This window comes from Eleginops maclovinus, chromosome 8 (genome assembly GCF_036324505.1).
Source record: "Eleginops maclovinus isolate JMC-PN-2008 ecotype Puerto Natales chromosome 8, JC_Emac_rtc_rv5, whole genome shotgun sequence".
NCBI lineage: Eukaryota > Metazoa > Chordata > Actinopteri > Perciformes > Eleginopidae > Eleginops > Eleginops maclovinus.
In genome coordinates, this window is record NC_086356.1 from 769,743 (window position 1) to 791,298 (window position 21,556).

The 21,556-nt window shown below is 43.7% G+C and overlaps 2 protein-coding genes across 2 annotated transcripts; one reads left to right on the forward strand and one right to left on the reverse strand.

Annotated features, from left to right (window-relative positions):
* The first annotated feature begins 2,796 nt into the window (after window positions 1–2,796).
* On the forward strand, window positions 2,797–7,833 carry npy8ar (neuropeptide Y receptor Y8a). Its single transcript, XM_063889788.1, has 4 exons — window positions 2,797–3,259; window positions 3,597–3,844; window positions 4,452–4,598; window positions 5,045–7,833. The coding sequence occupies exons 1-4, from the start codon at window positions 2,951–2,953 to the stop codon at window positions 5,493–5,495; spliced, it is 1,155 nt and encodes a 384-aa protein (XP_063745858.1). The 5' UTR covers window positions 2,797–2,950; the 3' UTR covers window positions 5,496–7,833.
* A 6,617-nt stretch (window positions 7,834–14,450) lies between these two features.
* On the reverse strand, window positions 14,451–20,893 carry actr1b (actin related protein 1B). The gene is made up of 11 exons (XM_063889499.1): window positions 20,691–20,893; window positions 18,744–18,808; window positions 18,072–18,147; window positions 17,396–17,521; window positions 17,195–17,319; window positions 16,863–17,079; window positions 16,181–16,273; window positions 15,929–16,103; window positions 15,570–15,631; window positions 15,386–15,426; window positions 14,451–15,160 (listed from the first exon to the last, which is right to left on the reverse strand). Exons 1-11 carry the CDS (start codon window positions 20,736–20,738, stop codon window positions 15,058–15,060), a joined length of 1,131 nt encoding a protein of 376 aa, XP_063745569.1. The 5' UTR covers window positions 20,739–20,893; the 3' UTR covers window positions 14,451–15,057.
* Between the last annotated feature and the right edge of the window lie 663 nt (window positions 20,894–21,556).

The following is a 21,556-nucleotide window of genomic DNA, read 5'->3' on the forward strand; positions in this document are numbered from 1 at the left end:
CTCTTTAAAGCATGTGGGGACTACAGACTGGAGCAGTGACCTATTGAAAATGTCTGTGAACACATCTGCCAGCTGAACTGCACACACCTTGAGAGCACGGCCAGGGATGCCATCAGGTCCCGGAGCCCTGTGTGCGTTGATCCTTTTCAGAGATCTACACACATCTGCACTGGTTAAAACCAGTGAGCAGGGATCCTGGGCCTTTGGTGCCTCCACAGCCGGGGGCTTCTCAAAGCGTGCATAAAATGTGTTCAGTTCATCTGGGAGAGATGCAGACACTTCCTCAGCACCACTCGTTGTCCTTTTGTAGTCTGTTATTGTTTTTAGTCCAGACCACATATTTCTGGCGTTGGAGCCCTTGTAGTTCGACTAACTAAGCTTTGTGATGATAAGCTGGTATGTGGTGAGTCAGTGTGTGTGTGTGTGTGTGTGTCTGTGAGTGTGTGTGTGTGTTTGTGTGTGTGTGCAGCAACACCTGTGAGTGTGTCTCATTATTTGGCAGCCTCCCGTCCCCCGGGTCTCCTGCAGACGGAGAGCAGTAGTGGATGCATGATGATGATGACGCTCTCTTAATGCTAATGAGCGCGAGGGTTGGAAAGGTTATCGTTAATCAGCCGCTCGTCCCCGGGGGAGGAGCGAGATGAGAAGAATCCATATGTTTATGAGAGTTTACATTTCAATGTGTTCACATGGTTGTTGTCCCGGGATGTGGTTTTTCTGTGATGGTCCCTGAAGGCAGACTCTCCCTGGTCCAATGGGATTCCTCCGTGGATTATTGCAGAAATAATCTCAACGTTTATGATGCTTTCACGCAGGATAATCACCACTTTATGATTTCCGACCAATAACCCATTCAGAAAACCATTGACTTCCAGACCAGGGGACAGGGAGTGATAACATGCTGACTCATGTTAGGGCTTAGGACTCATTCTGCAGCTTCCTATTGGAATTTTGCAACATACTCCGAGGTATATAAGGAGAAATAATGCATATTGTGTTGCAGCTAGTCGTGGAAGAAACACTCAGGTACACTCCGACCAAAAACACATTCAGAAAACTATTGACTTCCAGACCAGGGGACAGGAAGTTGGGTCAGGTACCCGTAGAAGCTACGGAACATACCGCTGTACTACTGAAAGAGGAACTGAGGGGGAGGGGTGAGGATGGGGCACAGGTGAGACTCATTAGAGATGGTTACACAGGTGGGGTTCAATCAGGGGACAGGAAGTGATGAGGGGAGAAGCAAACAGGATAACTGGATGATCCAACTTTAGCTTCCTGCTTACAGTTATGATTGGGATGTGTCCTGTATCCTGATATTTCAAACCCTCGTTGAACACAAATCAAGACGTCCTTTTGGATCGGTTGGTTCTCTAAGGAGAAAACTGTCAGCGAGATAAAGGCTATAACTGATATTCCATATTGATGCTGGGAACAGGTCGGTGTCTAACACACAATGGTTCTGTTTACTCTGTAATCATCCTGCCCCCCCCCCCCCAGCCGGCCTCTCATCATCCTCCATGTCTCTGTGTTTCAGGGAGACGCTGATCTGATCCACCGGGATGCCGACAGCCAAGGAAAAAGAGGGCAGCGTCTATATCTGAATCCTCTCCGTTATCTGCGGCCTGCTTTCTGAAACTCAGCACCATTAAACCTCGTGCAACACCTGCCCCCCCCACATCCTGTCACTTGCACTCCCCTCTGAGCTGCACACTTTAATCATTCTAAAACATATCAGAGATATTATTCTGAAATGGACCAATCAGACAACGACTACTTTTACTGTCGCTACTTTAAGTACATTTAGATGAGAGTACTTTCTACTTTCACTGGAGGAACATTTAGAATACTTTACTGTGACAGAGTATTCCTACACTCTGGTACTTCTACTTTACTCAAGTACAAGACCTGAGTACTTCTACTTTACACAAGTACAAGATCTGAGTACTTCTACTTTACTCAAGAACAAGACCTGAGTACTTCTACTTTACTCAAGTACAAGACCTGAGTACTTCTACTTTACTCAAGTACAAGACCTGAGTACTTCTACTTTACTCAAGAACAAGATCAGAGTACTTCTACTTTACTCAAGTACAAGATCTGAGTACTTCTACTTTACTCAAGTACAAGATCTGAGTACTTCTACTTTACACAAGTACAAGATCTGAGTACTTCTACTTTACTCAAGAACAAGACCTGAGTACTTCTACTTTACTCAAGTACAAGATCTGAGTACTTCTACTTTACTCAAGTACAAGACCTGAGTACTTCTACTTTACTCAAGTACAAGATCTGAGTACTTCTACTTTACTCAAGTACAAGATCCTGAGTACTTCTACTTTACTCAAGTACAAGATCTGAGTACTTCTACTTTACTCAAGTACAAGATCTGAGTACTTCTACTTTACTCAAGTACAAGACCTGAGTACTTCTACTTTACTCAAGTACAAGACCTGAGTACTTCTACTTTACTCAAGAACAAGATCAGAGTACTTCTACTTTACTCAAGTACAAGATCTGAGTACTTCTACTTTACTCAAGTACAAGATCTGAGTACTTCTACTTTACTCAAGTACAAGATCTGAGTACTTCTACTTTACTCAAGAACAAGATCTGAGTACTTCTACTTTTACTCAAGAACAAGATCAGAGTACTTCTACTTTACTCAAGTACAAGATCTGAGTACTTCTACTTTACTCAAGTACAAGATCTGAGTACTTCTACTTTACTCAAGTACAAGATCTGAGTACTTCTACTTTACTCAAATACAAGATCTGAGTACTTCTACTTTACTCAAGTACAATATCTGAGTACTTCTACTTTACTCAAGAACAAGATCTGAGTACTTCTACTTTTACTCAAGAACAAGATCTGAGTACTTCTACTTTACTCAAATACAAGATCTGAGTACTTCTACTTTTACTCAAGTACCTCCCCCCCCCGCCCCACCATGTCCAACGACAGCAGCCTCCTCGGTGTCTGGGAGGCCTCCGATTGGTCGGAAACATCACAGTGCCCGCCCTCCGTAGGCGGAGCCACTTTCCTGATCGTGGCATACAGCGTTGTCATAGCAATAGGGTTGCTTGGCAACGCGGGACTGGTGTTCATCATCGCCCGGCAACAGGAGTTACGCAACGTCACCAACATCCTGATCGCCAACCTGTCGTGCTCCGACATCCTGATGTGTGTGGTGTGTCTTCCTGTCACCGTCATCTACACACTGATGGACCGCTGGGTGCTGGGGGAGGCGCTGTGTAAGGTCAGCACACACACACACACACACACACACACACACACACACACACACAATATAGACGTCCCCGGAGTCCTATATTCCCCAGTTCACTGTTCCTTTTTGGGGGGCTTTTTTTCTTTAATTGGAGAGTGACAGGAGAGAGAGCCGGGGTGGGATCTGGAAAGGACTACAGGTTGGGAATCGAACCCGGGTCGCCGGCATACGGTGCAGGTGCCCCAGCCAGTTGCGCCACGGCCGGGGCTAAATCACTGTTCCTTTGACACTCATTAAGTAGGTTATACACAGAGAGGCAAACATGTCGACAAACATCCAAACCTGTTTCCTGTGTTCTCTGTCTCAGGTGACTCCCTTCGTCCAGTGTGTGTCGGTGACCGTTTCCGTCTTCTCGCTGGTTTTGATCGCTCTGGAGCGCCACCAGCTGATCCTCCATCCCACCGGCTGGTCGCCGGCTGCCGGACACTCCTACCTGGCCGTGGGTTTAATGTGGCTGGTGGCCTGCTTCATCTCCCTGCCTTTCCTCTCCTTCACCTTCCTCAACGACCTCAACGACCCCTTCCAGAACATCAGCCTGCCTGCGAACCCCTTCAGGTGAGCCCTCATACACTCAGCTATATACACGGCACTTCCCTATGTGAGGTAGTTACTCTAGTTAGTTAGTTTTCCACCTGCATTGAAATGTAATCCCTCAGGAGCTTCTGTTGTCGGCCCGGGAACAACCAGTCAGTTCACCATACATTCCTAAAGTCAGCGATCAGAGCGGTGCTTTCACACCTCGCTGCTCCTGATAGGACGCGCGGGAGAGAGGGATCTGCTGAACACCAGAGTTTTAATTGGACATATTTCACAACATCGGTCATGGAGTACTGATCGTTACTGGACTCATCATCAGTCAGAGTCATGGCTTCATGTTCATTATGTAAATGTCTGTTTCAGCTTCATGGACATGACAGAGGGGAGGGTGTGTAACCTTTAGATATAAAGATGAATGTGTGTGAGGGACTTTAAAGGGAGGCTACTCGAGGGGGACAGTTCTGGGGATTCAATTAATCAACTCGTTACAGACTCCAGTTTAATGTTACCGACCGAAATGCAATAGAAGGAAGTCAGCGAGGCGGTCATCAATGAGAGAAGAAGAGGAACCGCCCGACATTATCCCGCTTATCCCAGCCACACACTAACCCCGGGTTCTCCTCAGGGACCATCTGATCTGCATGGAGCTGTGGCCCTCCGATCGGCACCGGCTGGCCTACACCACCTCGCTGCTGATCTTCCAGTACTGCCTGCCGCTGCTGCTGGTGCTGCTCTGCTACCTGCGCATCTTCCTCCGCCTCAGGAGACGCAGGTCTTTATCCTCCCTTTATCTCACCATGCAGTGTCACAGGTCTTACTTTATCCAGATACTGCAGGAGCACTGAGACAAACACTTGAGTCATAAACGCAGTAAAGCTAAACTTGGACCCAGACCAACATGGCAGCACTTTGTCCCTGCGTCTGAATACAGCTCAGAGACTAAGCATGTAAACAGAACAGGAAAACATCTTTACTGTCAGGATTATACCGGCTAAAGTCAGAGTGGTAAACTAAGCTCCTGAGTGCAGAGTCTCGTAAAACACGGGAGAGAAAACTATTTTTATCAGACGAGAAAAAAGATCAACAGAATTGTTTCCCTCTCATTCGCTTCTCCCCAAACACTCGCTCTATTTATATTTGCCAGCATTGTGCCGGAGGTTCGGAGTGGTATTTGAGCAGATTTCAGGCTGACAATGGAGACCTCCTGCTGTGTTTCAGGGACATGCTGGAGCGCAGCCGCAGGACTCAGGGAGCGCAGAGGATCAACGTCATGCTGTTAGCCATCGTGGTGGCCTTCGCTCTGTGCTGGCTGCCGCTCACCGTCTTCAACACGCTGTTCGACTGGCACCACCAGGCGCTGCCCGACTGCCAGCACAACGCCGTCTTCTCCGCCTGCCACCTCACGGCCATGGCGTCTACCTGCATCAACCCCGTGGTGTACGGCTTCCTCAACAGCAACTTCCAGAGGGAGCTGAAGCTGACGCTGCAGCGCTGCCGGTGCGGCGGCGGCCCGGCGGAGATCTACGAGAGTTTCCCGCTGTCCACGGTGGGCAGCGAGGGCATGACCAAAGCCACCTCCCTCAACAGGATGGGGTCGGTGTGCGTCCTGTCACCTCGACCCGAGATCAGCTCAGCAATACCGGCCAAAACTATACCGGCTAACACCTGAGGAAGGAGTCTGGCTGACAGCTGAAACTTTACTGTCTTTACTTTCCCGCCAGATTGAAACTTCCCTCTGTTGGGCTACCGTGATGTAGCTCTACATACAAAACACAGGAAGCTACTCTTGTAAATGACTCTTAGCTTAACTTCCTGCCACCGTGAAGCAGCCGGAGGTGGACTGACATAGCCTCATGTCCAGAAAACTACATAAGGAATCGGGTAAATGGACACGGAGACCAAGAGCTAAAGAGCTGCAAGAGTAACCGTTGCTATGGCAGCTGCTACATTCCAGATTGAGGATTTTGGAGGAGGTACATTTTCCCACCAAATTTGACCAATCCACAATTTCAGACAGAAGCAGAAAAAAACTGTTTCTCAGACGAGCTAGAGCTAGGCAGCTAATTACCGTTAGCTTTACTGAGCGGATTGAAAGATCCGGAGGAGGGTTGAGAAGACTTGTGAGCAAACTTAACTTGTTAGCAGTGTGACAAGAGTAAAGTCTATACGGTATACAACTCCATCAGGCTTTGGGAGTAAGAAGACATGCTGCGGCTTTCTGTATTCAGGATAAAAAGGTAAATGTATCCATTGGCGCCGATTTATGTTTCCGCCAGTCGGTGCTCAAAACAGTGGAATGTCCCCCCCCCCCCCCCCCCGCTGCGTCCATGGCATGACATGCACGGCACGTGGGTGCACGGCCTTCTCCGTGGGTGCTCGGGCCCGGAAGCACCCACGGAATCGGCGCCTAAGACTGTATCAAGCAACGGTCTCTTTCTTGAAACACGCTGTCCAGCTAAATCGTGTTTCAACCCAACTCTCCAGAACTTCCTGCCACAGTGAAACCCCGCCTCTAACGGGCTAATCAGCTCTGATGTCCAGAAAACCAGATCAAACATTCAACAAACGGACGACACCAGCGGAGAGCGGTTTCCCGCCAAAACTACATTTCGAAACAATGGTCCACGAGCGCTAGCATTAGCAGTTCATTAAAGTTAGCTTCTGGAAAATGTGGGTGGGGGGGGGTGAGTTGTTTTAAACCCAGGTTTGAGGAGAAACAGACACAGGGTTCAGTGTTAAGTAACATCGTTAAAAATGGCCCCCGTCTTCAGTATCAACTACAGAAAACCAGCCATAATAAAGACATTATCTTGCTTTATGATTACTCACACGGTGGCCTCAAACGTTGTTGTTGTTGTTGTTGTTGTTGTTGTTGTTGTTGTTGTTGCTGTTGTTGTGATTATTAATTTATAATTAAATTTGTCCCACTTTGAATTTGATGCTCCAGCAAACCTTACACGTAACAAACAGGTTTCATTTCACTTATTTGCCGGATGAGTCCATCCCTTTACAATATGCTACTCAGATGAAGTTATTAACACATCATTAGTAATCGTGGGTGAATACAGGTAATAAAGCCTCTCAACGCTGATCGTGACCATGTTGAAGGACTCAGGAAACATCTCTACCATGGAAATTAAGAAGTGGTTGGATTCTTGTGTTGCAGAGTTAGCTTGTTAGCGGTGTGACAAGAATAACATTTACGGTATGAAACTGTATTATAAAGTAATATATGTGGAATTTTGTGCTAATTTAACCCTGTTCAGGTGCTAACTGTAGACCGAGGCTAACAGAACCAGGAAAAAACTCTACCAAGGAAATGAAGAGGCAGTTTTGTTGTTGTGTTGCAGATTCAGCTTTGGTATTACAGAGTGAAAAGAGTAAAATGTACAGAATCAAACTGCATTTTAAGGTAATATCTGAATGAAACCCTGTTTGGATGCGAACTGTAGACAAACGTACTTTCTGGTTTAATTCCTGGAGAGAAAATGACGCCAACTCTGCAAAGAAGAGGAAGTCTGGAGCAGAGGATGAACTCACACGTGTTTGAATTGTGATTTTCCAACCAGTAACCGGTCATTAGGATGTTGATAGTGTGTAGAAAGTGTGGTGAAGATTATCAATGGAAGTAAACGGGGATCATTGTTATGAAAAGCTCTTAGCATTAGAAACAGTTTCAGTGATTATTAATGACGCCTTACTTCTCTCTGATTGAGATCAGACTCTGTGGGAATGTTTCACAGACTGCCACAAAGCAGATTTACCACAAATTATGGATTAAAAAAAGGCAAAAGTTAAAGGTCCCTTTCTTCTCCTTTGTCTCCAACTCCAACGTTTCTATTGCAGCTTTTAAAATGAGGTGTGTGTCTCTTCCAGTTCCATACATTTTTATTCATTAAACAGCAACGAAATAACTCATGTTTGGTTTGAATCTTCAATAAACTGGAGGGAACGTTCTGGACTGCCGATTCTCTGTAAACATTATCAATAAACCAAGCGTGTGGTGTAAAAAAGCCTGCAGTAATCACTCTAAGTGTACCACCAGCCGCCTCTGAAACCACTTCTTTCTGTTGATTGATCTGTGTGTTCCTGCCTCACGATGGAATTGAGCTTTTAGCTCTAAAATGACGTCTCTGGATGTGTTTCCAAGCATGGTCCTCGTTCAATAAAGACATCTAAAGATAATCAAGGAGAGGCAGATGAAGCAGGTGGACTCCTCCTCCGTCAGGACAGATGTTCACAACAGCAGCTGAGCTCTCTGCCGGGAGCTAATGACCGTTAGCACGTTAGCACAGCGTCATCGAGGGGATTGTAACGACCCTGAGGCCGTGTGTGTGTGTGTGTGTGTGTGTGTGTGTGTGTGTGTGTGTGTGTGTGTGTGTGTGTGTGTGTGTGTGTGTGTGTGTGTGTGTGTGTGTGTGTGTGTGTGTGTGTGTGTGTGTGTGTGTGTGTGTGTGAGAACAATTGAATCCAGCCTGCAGTCTGGCTTCCTGTTCCTTCACACAGATCATGTTATCTGTGGCTGTGCTGCAACATGTATCCAGGCTGAAGCTCGAATATGACCGACCGACTGATCGGGTTGTGGAGTTTCCTCACCCGAAACTTTTTGATCCAGATCAAGCCACCGGTTTCCTGTTTAGGATTTAAAACCTCTTCAGTCATGGTGATAAATGATTACTAACTGGCCCGACATCTGCTCCTTAAAGAGGCCCTGCTCCTCTCTCCTGCAGTGTGCTCTATAGGTTTTAGTGCATGTAAATGGTCTGCTAAAGGCTCAAATCCCCGGTCCCCTCCCTTCACACACATTCAAAACTCCCGTCTTCCTTCAGTGTCGCTGCACCTCCCTGCAGCTCTGCAAGATAAAAGCCACGGTGCAGCAGTACATCAAACAGCACCCACAGATCCAGCTGCTTCTGTCTGATTTCCCTAAGGGGGGGGGGGGGGGGGGTCTTGGCCCCCTCATCCCTTTTAAACCTCAACTATAGGAGCCAGAGATTCTCTCCATGCCTCCATCTCTGCAGGAAGCCCCTCAGAAGGAGATTCTACACGACGACGACACGGAGATAAGAGGTCTGTACCGCCAGCTGTTCAACAGGAGGGGGGGGGGGCTTTTATTCTGAAAAACCCTGTATGTTTTGTATACTCATTCATCCATTTCTTAAAAATACAATAAAATACAAACAAACATCAAAATTAAAAACAATTTTGATTTATTTTTAGTTGAACACACACACATTCAGAGGAGTATCTAGCATCCGATGCCTTGCTCAAGGGCGACACGGCAGGGCCAGGAGCTGAACTGGGACCTCTCCAAGAACCAGTCCACTTTCCATGATTTAAGGTCTGTTCGGGGACTTGGACTGGCGACCCTACAGCTTCCAGTCCAAGCCTCTTCTACCAGCGCCAGGGAGCAGTTGGCGGTTCAGTGCCTTGCTCAAGGGTACCTCGATCCTTCAGTCCCAGAGCCGAGTCCCTCCAGGCTGAGCCCCTGCCGCTGCCTCTACTCCCAATCTACTGAGCGTATAAATATAGTGGTCTTGTGTTGCAGATTCAGCTTTGGTATTACAGAGTGAAAAGAGTAAAATGTACAGAATCAAACTGCATTTTAAGGTAATATCTGAATGAAACCCTGTTTGGATGCGAACTGTAGACAAACTTTCTGGGTTAATTCCTGGAGAAAAAATGACGCCAACTCTGCAAAGAAGAGGAAGTCTGGAGCAGAGGATGAACTCACACATGTTTGAATTGTGATTTTCCAACCAGTAACCGGTCATTAGGATGTTGATAGTGTGTAGAAAGTGTGGTGAAGATTATCAATGGAAGTAAACGGGGATCATTGTTATGAAAAGCTCTTAGCATTAGAAACGGTTTCAGTGATTATTAATGACGCCTTACTTCTCTCTGATTGAGATCAGACTCTGTGGGAATGTTTCAGACTGCCACAAAGCAGATTTACCACAAACTATGGATTAAAAAAAGGCAAAAGTTAAAGGTCCCTTTCTTCTCCTTTGTCTCCAACTCCAACGTTTCTATTGCAGCTTTTAAAATGAGGTGTGTGTCTCTTCCAGTTCCATACATTTTTATTCATTAAACAGCAACGAAATAACTCATGTTTGGTTTGAATCTTCAATAAACTGGAGGGGACGTTCTGGACTGCTGATTCTCTGTAAACATTATCAATAAACCAAGCGTGTGGTGTAAAAAGCCTGCAGTAATCACTCAGAAGGAGATTCTACACGACGACGACACGGAGATAAGAGGTCTGTACCGCCAGCTGTTCAACAGGAGGGGGGGGGGGCTTTTATTCTGAAAAACCCTGTATGTTTTGTATACTCATTCATCCATTTCTTAAAAATACAATAAAATACAAACAAACATCAAAATTAAAAACAATTTTGATTTATTTTTAGTTGAACACACACATTCAGAGGAGTATCTAGCATCCGATGCCTTGCTCAAGGGCGACACGGCAGGGCCAGGAGCTGAACTGGGACCTCTCCAAGAAACAGTCCACTTTCCATGATTTAAGGTCTGTTCGGGGACTTGGACTGGCGACCCTACAGCTTCCAGTCCAAGCCTCTTCTACCAGCGCCAGGGAGCAGTTGGCGGTTCAGTGCCTTGCTCAAGGGTACCTCGATCCTTCAGTCCCAGAGCCGAGTCCCTCCAGGCTGAGCCCCTGCCGCTGCCTCTACTCCCAATCTACTGAGCGTATAAATATAGTGGTCTAGAATAAATGAGTGCCTCTGAACAGCAGCGGGGGGTTCAGGGTCTGAATCACTCAGCATACATTACCCTGAGACGCTTTCTAAACAGAGTAAACAGAAGGAGAGACTCTCATTCCTGCCTCCACACGAGCTCCCGCCTCTCCCACCTTGTCCCCTGTTTCCCTGGTTACCTGTGACGACACACACACACACACACACACACACACACACACACACACACACACACACACACACACACACACACACACACACACACACACACACACACACTGGGTAGCTATTTGTAAAACTTGCACGAAAAACCTTACACCAGTCTTTGAGGAGAATGAGATTTAAAAACACAAAATTCGACTAACAGAAAATCCTCAAAAGCACGATTTTTCAGAATTATAAATCTGAAAGGATTAATTAACGGACTTATTTCAAACCCAAATTGGATCTCTTCTGAGCCTCTGTGTTGCCTAAACCAAGCCTTATTAAGTTTCCTTCCTTATCTTGAATTTGATTGGCCAAGAGACTTGTTTATACTTGTTAACATCCCGTTATGTTTGCTCATTAATTTATCTCATCAGGATTATGTTTGAGGTTCACCTGTCCCTCCCTTCCCACCTGTGTGATTGTCAGCCCCTCCCTTAATTGCTGTCCCGTTAACTCACACTGGACATTTATATTCTATTTAATATTCCATTCCTTACAAACCGTAATGCATATATAATATCCTGCTTTATATTTATATTTTGTCTACATTTGTATTCCAACATGTATATTTTTGACTAGTTTTTTTTATTGCTATTTGATTTCCAGTTCCTCTTGAGTCGGCGACAGAGCCAGTGGTTACACCAAGAGTCTGTAGGGATTTTCCACAGCCAGGTTTAATTAGTTCCAGGGTTTTTAGGTTTTGCCTCTTTATGAGTAATTTTTTGCTGTACCTTGTGTGTAAGACCTTTTCAAGACACACAAAGACGCTTTACAGAAGACTAGTTAAGGTTTAATGTGCTCAAGTTAAAGGTGCACGTCTTTCTGATTCAGAAGACTCAGAGACGTAGAAATCCCATCCAACAGGCTGAGGGGATTAGTTTCTCCTTCTTTCCGTCAGACTGATCCTGGATTAGTTTTGTAGGGTCAAACAAAAAGGACAGTCAGAGACTCCATCCATCTCCATCCCTGTTCTTCCATCTCCATCCCTGTTCTTCCATCTCCATCCATCTTCATCCCTGTTCTTCCATCTTCATCCCTGTTCTTCCATCTCCATCCCTGTTCTTCCATCTTCATCCATCTCAATCCATCTCCATCCATCTCCATCCCTGTTCTTCCATCTCCATCCCTGTTCTTCCATCTCCATCCCTGTTCTTCCATCTTCATCCATCTCCATCCATCTTCATCCGTCTTCATCCATCTCCATCCATCTTCATCCGTCTTCATCCATCTCCATCCATCTCCATCCCTGTTCTTCCATCTCCATCCATCTTCATCCATTTCCATCCATCTCCATCCATCTTCATCCCTGTTCTTCCATCTTCATCCCTGTTCTTCCATCTCCATCCATCTTCATCCTTCTCCATCCATCTCCATCCATCTTCATCCCTGTTCTTCCATCTTCATCCATCTCCATCCATCTCCATCCATCTCCATCCCTGTTCTTCCATCTCCATCCATCTCCATCCATCTCCATCCATCTCCATCCATCTCCATCCCTGTTCTTCCATCTCCATCCCTGTTCTTCCATCTTCATCCATCTCCATCCATCTCCATCCATCTTCATCCATCTCCATCCCTGTTCTTCCATCTTCATCCATCTCCATCAATCTCCATCCATCTTCATCCATCTTCATCCATCTCCATCCCTGTTCTTCCATCTTCATCCATCTCCATCCATCTCCATCCATCTTCATCCATCTTCATCCATCTCCATCCCTGTTCATCCATCTCCATCCCTGTTCTTCCATCTTCATCCATCTCCATCAATCTCCATCCATCTTCATCCATCTTCATCCATCTCCATCCCTGTTCTTCCATCTTCATCCATCTCCATCCATCTCCATCCATCTTCATCCGTCTTCATCCATCTCCATCCATCTCCATCCCTGTTCTTCCATCTTCATCCATCTCCATCAATCTCCATCCATCTCCATCCATCTTCATCCATCTCCATCCCTGTTCTTCCATCTTCATCCATCTCCATCAATCTCCATCCATCTTCATCCATCTTCATCCATCTCCATCCCTGTTCTTCCATCTTCATCCATCTCCATCCATCTCCATCCATCTTCATCCATCTTCATCCATCTCCATCCCTGTTCATCCATCTCCATCCCTGTTCTTCCATCTTCATCCATCTCCATCAATCTCCATCCATCTTCATCCATCTTCATCCATCTCCATCCCTGTTCTTCCATCTCCATCCATCTTCATCCATCTTCATCCATCTTCATCCATCTTCATCCCTGTTCTTCCATCTCCATCCCTGTTCTTCCATCTTCATCCATCTTCATCCCTGTTCTTCCATCTCCATCCCTGTTCTTCCATATTCATCCACTTCTTGAACATCTTCCTATTTTTCCAGTCCCAAACTTCCCTCTTTAATCTGTGCTGATAATAATATTAATTCAGACGTGTTTGTGACGCTTGAATGCCCTTTTTTAAGTGTCTCCAGAACTCTTCACTGGAATCACTCTGATTAGTGAGATCCTTTAATTATATTCAGTTAATAATCTCCTCTAAAGGCACTTCATTAAATATGAGACTGAGGACTGATCCTTGTTGTAAAAAAGGCACAAAAAAACACAGATTCAATTTAGGAAATGAAAACACAGGCGTGATTTGAATCCTCCTGCATCACTGGTGATATTTTGGGGTATGTTTGATATCATTTTTCCTGTGTTAATGCATACAACAAGAACATATGGGGATATCCTTTCATTATAAATAAACATGCAAAAGAAGGCTTTTAAAGAGTTTAAATCATAAGAATAATTCAATATAATCAGGACTGATTGAAGAACTGTTCCTTATTGTTTTAGTAATTATTTATCACATTTCTGGTGTTTTTTTAATTCAAACATTTGGGATTTAGAGCAACTAGTGAAGTGAAGATTTAAGACTGCCATAAATACAGATATAGCAGATTAAAATACAGTTTGTGTTTCTCTTCTTATGCCCTTACACATACAGAGGGGTTCATCCTCCGATTCTAAACCGGACCCTTTAATTACAGAGGTGGTGTCACACTGATATCTGCTGGTGACTGCTTGCATGTCATGGGTCCAGGTTTCTTCACACTGTAAAAATGTGTAATATTTGGCATTAAATGATCAATCTTTTTGGACTTGGGAAACCTTCATTATTTAAATGTCAAAAATACTTTGGTTGAGTTTCTTTTTTTTACTAATTGATTTAATTAACTGATTATAAATCTTAAGTTGTGAGAATGAATCGTCACTTTTTCAAAATATATTTTATGATATTTACTTCACTAATAAAATGGTCAATTAATTGTTAACTTATTCATATATTAAAAATCGAACTTGTGAGAAAAATATGAATTATGATTGAACCGACAAACAAGTTTCAGTTCTGCGATCCAAATGTGAGACCTTCAAAATAAAGTTCAGATGTTAGATTTTTTGGGAGAACTTTCCACTTCTTTCTCAAAATGCTAAATGAAATGAAGATTAAAGTAAAGATTTGAATTAATTTATCAGCCACAGATAAAGCACAAGTTTCTCATTAGAGGTATTCTGATTCTGATTAATTCTTCAAATTTGTACTTTTATTTTGAAAATCTTTCATTCGCGATAATGAGTTAAAATGGCAAAAATCACGTAATTCCCCTCTGAACGTGCATCACCGCCGCCGCAACCTGGGAGGGATTTAAAGCATGATAATAATAAATCAAGGCGTGTTTTTTCTACACTTTAATTTTACACTTTTGTTTTGAATCCCGTCAGCTAAGACAAAAGGCTGACTCCTCGTCGGCACGAACACCATGTAGAAACATCTCATCGTTAATAACCAGACAGAAAGATAAATTAAAATGAACCGCTTTTACTTTAGAGAGGAGGAGGGCGTGCACTTTAAAGGCCAGATATATAATACAGTGTTTATAAAGTAATATATATATATAAAGTACTGAGCCAGTACAGCTGATCCATGTCAGGAAAAAAACAAACAAAAAAACTACTAATAAAAATCTTCTGGAATGGAAATGTCAGCGGTAGCAAAAAAAGAACATTCAGATTTATTTAACATTTGATGATATTGAACAGCCTGCAGAGGAGGCAAGAGAGCAATACCAATACTTCAGAGTGTGTGTGTGTGTGTGTGTGTGTGTGTGTGTGTGTGTGTGTGCAGGGGGAATGAAGAAGCAGGTAAATAAGGAAACACACATGTTCCTGCATGTTTCTCTGGGGGTGTATAAGCGGCGGTGTCGGGGTCTCCTGCAGTATGTCGGGGGGGGGGGGGGGGCAGGGGCATTTGAGGGCAGTTCTGGGGGTCTTTGGGGACCCTCTAGAAGGTCTTCCTGTGGATGGCCCGCGCTCTGTCTTCTTCGTATTCCCGCTTTGACACCCACATCTTCTTAAAGGTGTCCAACGACGCCAGGATGGAGCCGCTGCAGAGGTTACGCAACAAATGATGTTTCAAATTTAAAATCAGTAAATAATACAATTCATTTTCAGATCATAAATCAATGTTCCGGCTCTTTCCCCCACGACATACTCTTCAATTATATTTAGCATGGAGAGTTCACATCTTGTGTGTGTAATTTAATCAATCACTAAACTCTCAAATTAAACATCTTTTTATTAAAATAGTTTAAGAAACACTGAATTCTTACCCGATCCATGTGGAGTACAGCCTCTCCTGAGGAGCGGAAATCTGGAAAAGGAAACCCACACAGCATTTCAAAAAAGCTTCAATAATAAAGATATTTATACAGAACACAGAAAACAACAAAAGCAAAATACACAATAATGCTGAGAGACGAGGAATAAAGGAGCTTGAAGAAAGAGTGCCAGCACCTTGATCTTCACGTCTTTGGGTGCCAGCTTCTTCACTTCAGTTAGTAGTCGTTCCCCAAAACCTGGAAATAAACGCAGATAATATATTACTATATTATTTAGTGATATACTAAAATCCTTTATTACACCTCTACTGCTGAAGACTACAACTCCCATGATGCAACACTTTTCTGTTCTCAATCAGAGACCTCTAATTCCCTTGCTGAAACTCACACATTGTGTTGCAGTTATGACACACACTCCTATTACTGATTCATTCATGTTGTTATGACTGAAGACTACAACTCCCATGATGCTTTGCTGCACAACCACCACCCCAAACTGCAGCTTGTACAGTTATCATCATGTTCACCACCCACCTTTGATTAGGGTGGAGCCCCCGCAGAGCACGATGGTGGAGAACAGCGTGCGCCGCAGGTCCATGTCAGACTTCTGGATGGCGTACGCCAGAACCTCGTGGATCCCCGAGGACTCGTCCCCGATCAGGTCGGGTCTGAAGAGCAGCTCCGGGGCTCTGAAACGGGCCGGCCCGATCTGAGGAGGGAGTCACAGAGGAAGGGTGTGAGGAGGAGGAGGAGGAGCAGGGATTTCAGAGAGGAATAGTGACTCACGTTCAGGGTGCTTCCATCGGGCAGGACGTACTGAGCCTTCTCTGTTTCTAAGGTCTCGTCCTTCTGCGGGTTCAGGGACAGATAACACGCTCTCTGCGGGGAGGAGACACGTTCATTACACAGGAGATAGAATTCAAGTTCAGGGTTTAATCAAACTTCTGGTGAGGTTTTCTAGAGACGCTACAGATCAAATCGAAAGACAAAATGCTCAGTTTGAATAAAGTGATTAAATCCACACAGTTTTAAAACTCTGCTGGAATGTTGCTTTTGAAAGACCAAACACCCAAAAACAAGGATGAAGCCGAACACTGATTCAGATGCTGTGAACTCTCATTCTCTTCCTCTCTGGACATTCTTTACGTCTTTATTTGATTTATTTTTCTTTTAATTTTTGTATTCATACATTGAATCTTTTCGTGGGAACACTTTTGTATTGTTGAATATCTGAGTCTTGGTTTTATTTGTATTATGATCTCTGTTGTCTTATTTCTGTTTGACTTTTAATTACTGCTTTATTTAAGTTACAGCACTGAGCTGTATCCGGATGAATACACAGATACATCTTGATTACATACGTTGTGTTTATGACATTAAACCTTTTGAATCTTTAATTGAAATCTAAATGAATTGTATTTATTATCCCTGTTGCCGTGCAGAAAATACTGCCCCCCCCCCTTCGTACCTCCTTGACGGTGCGGACCACCTCGAACTCGGCCGATGTGTTGAAGTTGTAGCCCTCCTTGCGCAGCAGCAGGCGGAGGTACCGCGACACGTCTCGCCCGGCGATGTCCACCCTCATGATGGAGTGCGGGATGGCGAAGCCTTCGTAGATCGGAACCACGTGGGTTACCCCGTCCCCAGAGTCCAGGACCACGCCGGTGGTGCGGCCCGTGGCATAACTGCAGGGAGGAAACACCGTCAGGACTCAAGAGCTGGAGGAGTTTCTCTCACCTACAGCAGATGCCTGGCAGACATCTCTAGGTATTACCAGCTGACCGGGGGGGGGGTACTCACAGGCTGAGGACGGCCTGCATGGAGATGAAGAGCGCAGGGACATTGAAGGTCTCGAAGAACACCTCGGCAGCCTTTTCCCGGTTCTTACTGGGGTTCAGAGGAGCCTCCGTCAGCAGGACAGGATGCTGCAGAGGAACAGAGGGGTTAATGTCTGTGTCCCTACAGGAGGGGAGGAGGAGGAGGAGGAGGAGGAGCTCTCACCTCCTCAGAGAAGGTCTGCAGCTGCTCCTTGGAGTAAACGTACTGCCAGATCCTCTCCATGTCGTTCCAGTCCTTCACGATGCCGTGCTCCATCGGGTATCGGACCGACAGCAGGCCCCGGTGCTCCTGAGGGACGGAGAGGGAGACATCAGGAAGACAAACAGGCGGTGGTCTTCAGATATCAATGATGTTAGTGCATGACTAAACTGGAATCCAGTGCAGGCATGTTGGTTTGTTTTAGGGGCAGGATGGAGGATGCCGGACTCAGAGAGGTACTTGTATTCCTCTATCACAGAAACGTAGAGGCAATAGAAGCTCCAGTGTTCTGGTTCATGGTGGAGTCTGAACCCTGACGCTACAGCTGCTCTCCTCTGCTGTTTGGACTAGTTAGGGACGTTTCATTTTTTGGGAAAAGCTACAAATTAACCCGAGCTTTGAGACTTTGAGTTCATGTACGGAGACGCCATCTTTATGCGGTAAAGAAACTCTGAGGATTTCAGAAGGTTGAAGGGAAGTGGCTGACTCTCTCTAATTCTGAATAAAGTCCATATTGTGCGTTTAATGGAGACAAATCCTCCAGGCGATTTCTGAGAGTCTTCACTGTGTGATTCCACACACACACACACACACACACACACACACACACACACACACACGGAGATGTGGAGTCTGTTACCTCTGCTTTGGGTCCGATGAACATGTCTCCCTCCAGCGCTCCAGCCATTACACGCACATGCTTTGGACGCCCCACACTGCGGGCGGACACACACGCACGCACACACACACACACACACACACACACACACACACACACACACACACACACACACACACACACACACACACACACACACACACACACACACACACACACACACACACAATTAAATATGAATTACAATATAAAGAACAAAAGAGACGTTAAAGTAAAAATGTTTATCTGAAAATAAGAACAATAAATATATTTTCTAAGTAAAGATATTGCTCAGTTTTCTGCTCACTGGCTCATCATCTATAGCTTCTACATAAATAGCAGAAAGTGAATAATTATACACATCTCTGTCCTTTTTAGACACAAAATCTGCAGATTTAAGAGAAATAATGAGTGCAACGTTAAACACCGGTAAAATTCAGAATAAATTGTGAGAAATGTGTTTAAAATATATATATATAAAAACATCCTTAAAATGCATTTAAAAGAACCGGAGAAAAAGTAGAATAAATGTTTAGAAAACTGATAAGATATGAAACAAATCACCGGCATTTCTTAGACAAAGTGATTGCAATCCATACAAAAAGCCATCAGATTCATTGCTCATCGTTTCAGGAAGTGCTGAGGGACACTCACTAGTTGGGGAAGCAGTATTTGGGGATCTGGTCTCCTGCAAACCCAGCTTTGATGACCCCTGAACCCTGAGGAGCAGAAAGAGAGGAACAATTAGAACCAAACATCACAGGGTCTGACTGTTAATCTCTCACACTGAGGGAGGTCATAAGACACAGCCTGAAGCCCCTAGCAGTCACACACACACACACACACAAACACACACACACAGTGCCCTACATTGCTTCAACAGCCACTTTGTCCTGCATCGTCATGACGAGATCATGGGCCTGATTATAAATGTCTTGTATATTAATACTGAACTCTTCTTTAGCACACACTGTATTTGACGTGGTCTCAAACATAGGGCTTCATACTAATCAGATAGGATGAAAGCAACACAGAATAGTTGCCAGGTTTGTTGAAAACCATAGAAGGTCTCAGCTTCATAAACATGGAGAATTCCTTCTTTATCAGATTAGATATCATATGAATTATTTGGGTTTTTGACTGAAACACCTAGACATTTAAAGACATCGTCATGGGACGGACATGTTTCAATACTTCCTGATGTCTTGTAGACCATAGGATCAATCAGTTCATCTAGCAATCAGCCTATCAATCTGTAATGAAATGATTGGTAGTTGCAGAACTAGATAAGAGTAGACCTTTAATAATTACAGTGTGGAGAGGGGTTCCTGCTCTAAACAGGAAAAAAGCTGAAAACACGGCTGTTTTTCTGAGAAACTGGGAATGAAGTATGAAAAACCCCTGAAGAAATGAAGTGAAAAAATGTCCAAAAAACTTGTGAAAAATATCTGAAAATGTCACAAAAAGATGGGAATGTTTTTGTGAAAACGGTAGGAAAAACAAACACGTGGAGATCTTACACGTTGCTGCAGATTAATTAGCAAGAGGTAAATATCAGTCAAATGAAGTGGAAAATGAAGTGGAATTTGTGAGTCTGAAACATCTGTTAAATATTTTTGGAAAATGAGGTGGAAACCAGTTTAAAAAAATAAACTAAACAAGACGTGAACAATATTTGTTAAATGTTTAGAAAAAAGGTACACAATCAATACTGTTCCTACTTCATGGTGGACAGTAAATAAGTACTGCACTTAATTACTCATTGAAGGTACTTTCTTTCTTTGTATACTACTTAGCAAACTTTGCACTTTTTACTGATGTTTTTACTGGTTACTTCATACATTCAGACTTTGACACACAAAACTAAGCAACACTTTTAAAATAGGATTATTTGGAATGAATTTAACCATCCAACATGCTATTTAAGCAACTAAAACCATGAGTGGATAGCAGAGCAATGATTTAATTAGAAGTTTTTATTTGTTTGTTTTGAAAAATATTAAAATATCTGGAGAACTGTAACACCCGTAGTAACTGTCTCTGATTGTACTTAAACATCACTCTCTAAGCATTGCTTTTACTTGAGCTAGAGTCTTTGTACAGTGTTACTACTTGTACTCCAGTAAAGGACCTGAACGCTGATCCCACCTCTGCTGGTGCCAGGATAATAAAGGCTTGACAGCAGAGCTAGCATCCTGCTGACTGTTCCACACACAAAGAGGCAGATTCAACCTGTAGAGCTGATGGACGACTCTCACATCGTTACTGACAGCTCAGCACAGCCACTTAGATATGTATCCCTATTAATATCTGTAATGTTATTGTAGCTCAAGCACCAAAGCTAACGTTATGATCTGGTGGCTAGGCTAAGCTAACCTAACCGGTGTCTGCTGGAAGCTAACTGCTGTTTTAGCTGTTGTGATAAATAAAGGCTCGTTATTAATGCTATGATCTGAAGCTACGCGGACACCTGGAACACAGTGAATGCATGCTATTAAGGAAAGTAATGACGGTATTATAATGTGTTTTCATCAGCTACAACACAATGAAGCTAACAGGCCGCACATTAGGGTGTGGATGAATGACATCATAAATACTCACATTATCGATCACAACGGGCTGGTTAGCTAAGATGTCATAGGACTCCATGACGGGTTTGGTTTGCGGGATATGTGTCTATAGTTCCGTGTGATTTTCCCTCCTGGTTTTAGTGTTTTAATCATGAAAAAGATACCGCGCTGTCATCAACCTCCGAGCCGCTCCTATACTGCTGCCGTTACACCCGCCTCCTCTGCCAACAACACAACGCTATTACACAGCGGTGACTGACGGGGAGAATGAGCCAATCATATTAACGGATACTATGAGTGACAGGGGTTTAAACCAATCACAGCGTTTTACCGGATGGCCATGCGTTGCAGACTGTTTGCCATCAATGAGCAGGAGGAGAATCTTCGGAAAACACAGATTTTCTTTGTGATAAAAAGGCCCAGTTTACCTTAAATAAATACATATACATTTTCATAATTCCAATTAAATATGTGTTAAATAAAACATTTGTTTCGTATATGAAATTTCCTCAAAAAATACCAGATCTGCATCCATAAATCCCCTTTGAAGAAAAAATCTCTGTCATGGAATTGGAGTTGCATTGTTTATTTTTCAAACAAATATTGTATCTCATACCAAACCATACTTTCATGCAAATACCTTTTTCTGTTTGAAATATGTTATGTCTTCTCTTTTTCCAACATAGAAGACATACAGAACAACCTAATGATAAATAATGAATAAATAAATAATTACAGAAATACCAGCATAGTCATAATGGGAAAAAGTATCCATAAATAAAATAATAAAAATAACTAAAAAAACATATTTAGCTTTGTTCTTGTAAATTACAAAAATCACAGGAATATCAGTATTATCTACATTAACCGGACCATTGCTTTACTCTCGTTGTTTAT

Excerpts from the sequence above, each read along its gene's own strand:
- actr1b (XM_063889499.1), bottom strand. The coding sequence starts at position 20,738 with ATGGAGTCCTATGACATCTTAGCTAACCAGCCCGTTGTGATCGATAAT. Across the intron at positions 17,320-17,395 it reads TGCAGACCTTCTCTGAGGAG|CATCCTGTCCTGCTGACGGA; the intron begins GTGAGAGCTCCT and ends GTTCCTCTGCAG. Across the intron at positions 16,104-16,180 it reads CCGATGGAAGCACCCTGAAC|ATCGGGCCGGCCCGTTTCAG; the intron begins GTGAGTCACTAT and ends CTCCCTCCTCAG.
- npy8ar (XM_063889788.1), top strand. The coding sequence starts at position 2,951 with ATGTCCAACGACAGCAGCCTCCTCGGTGTCTGGGAGGCCTCCGATTGG. Across the intron at positions 3,260-3,596 it reads TGGGGGAGGCGCTGTGTAAG|GTGACTCCCTTCGTCCAGTG; the intron begins GTCAGCACACAC and ends TCTCTGTCTCAG. Across the intron at positions 4,599-5,044 it reads CTCCGCCTCAGGAGACGCAG|GGACATGCTGGAGCGCAGCC; the intron begins GTCTTTATCCTC and ends GCTGTGTTTCAG.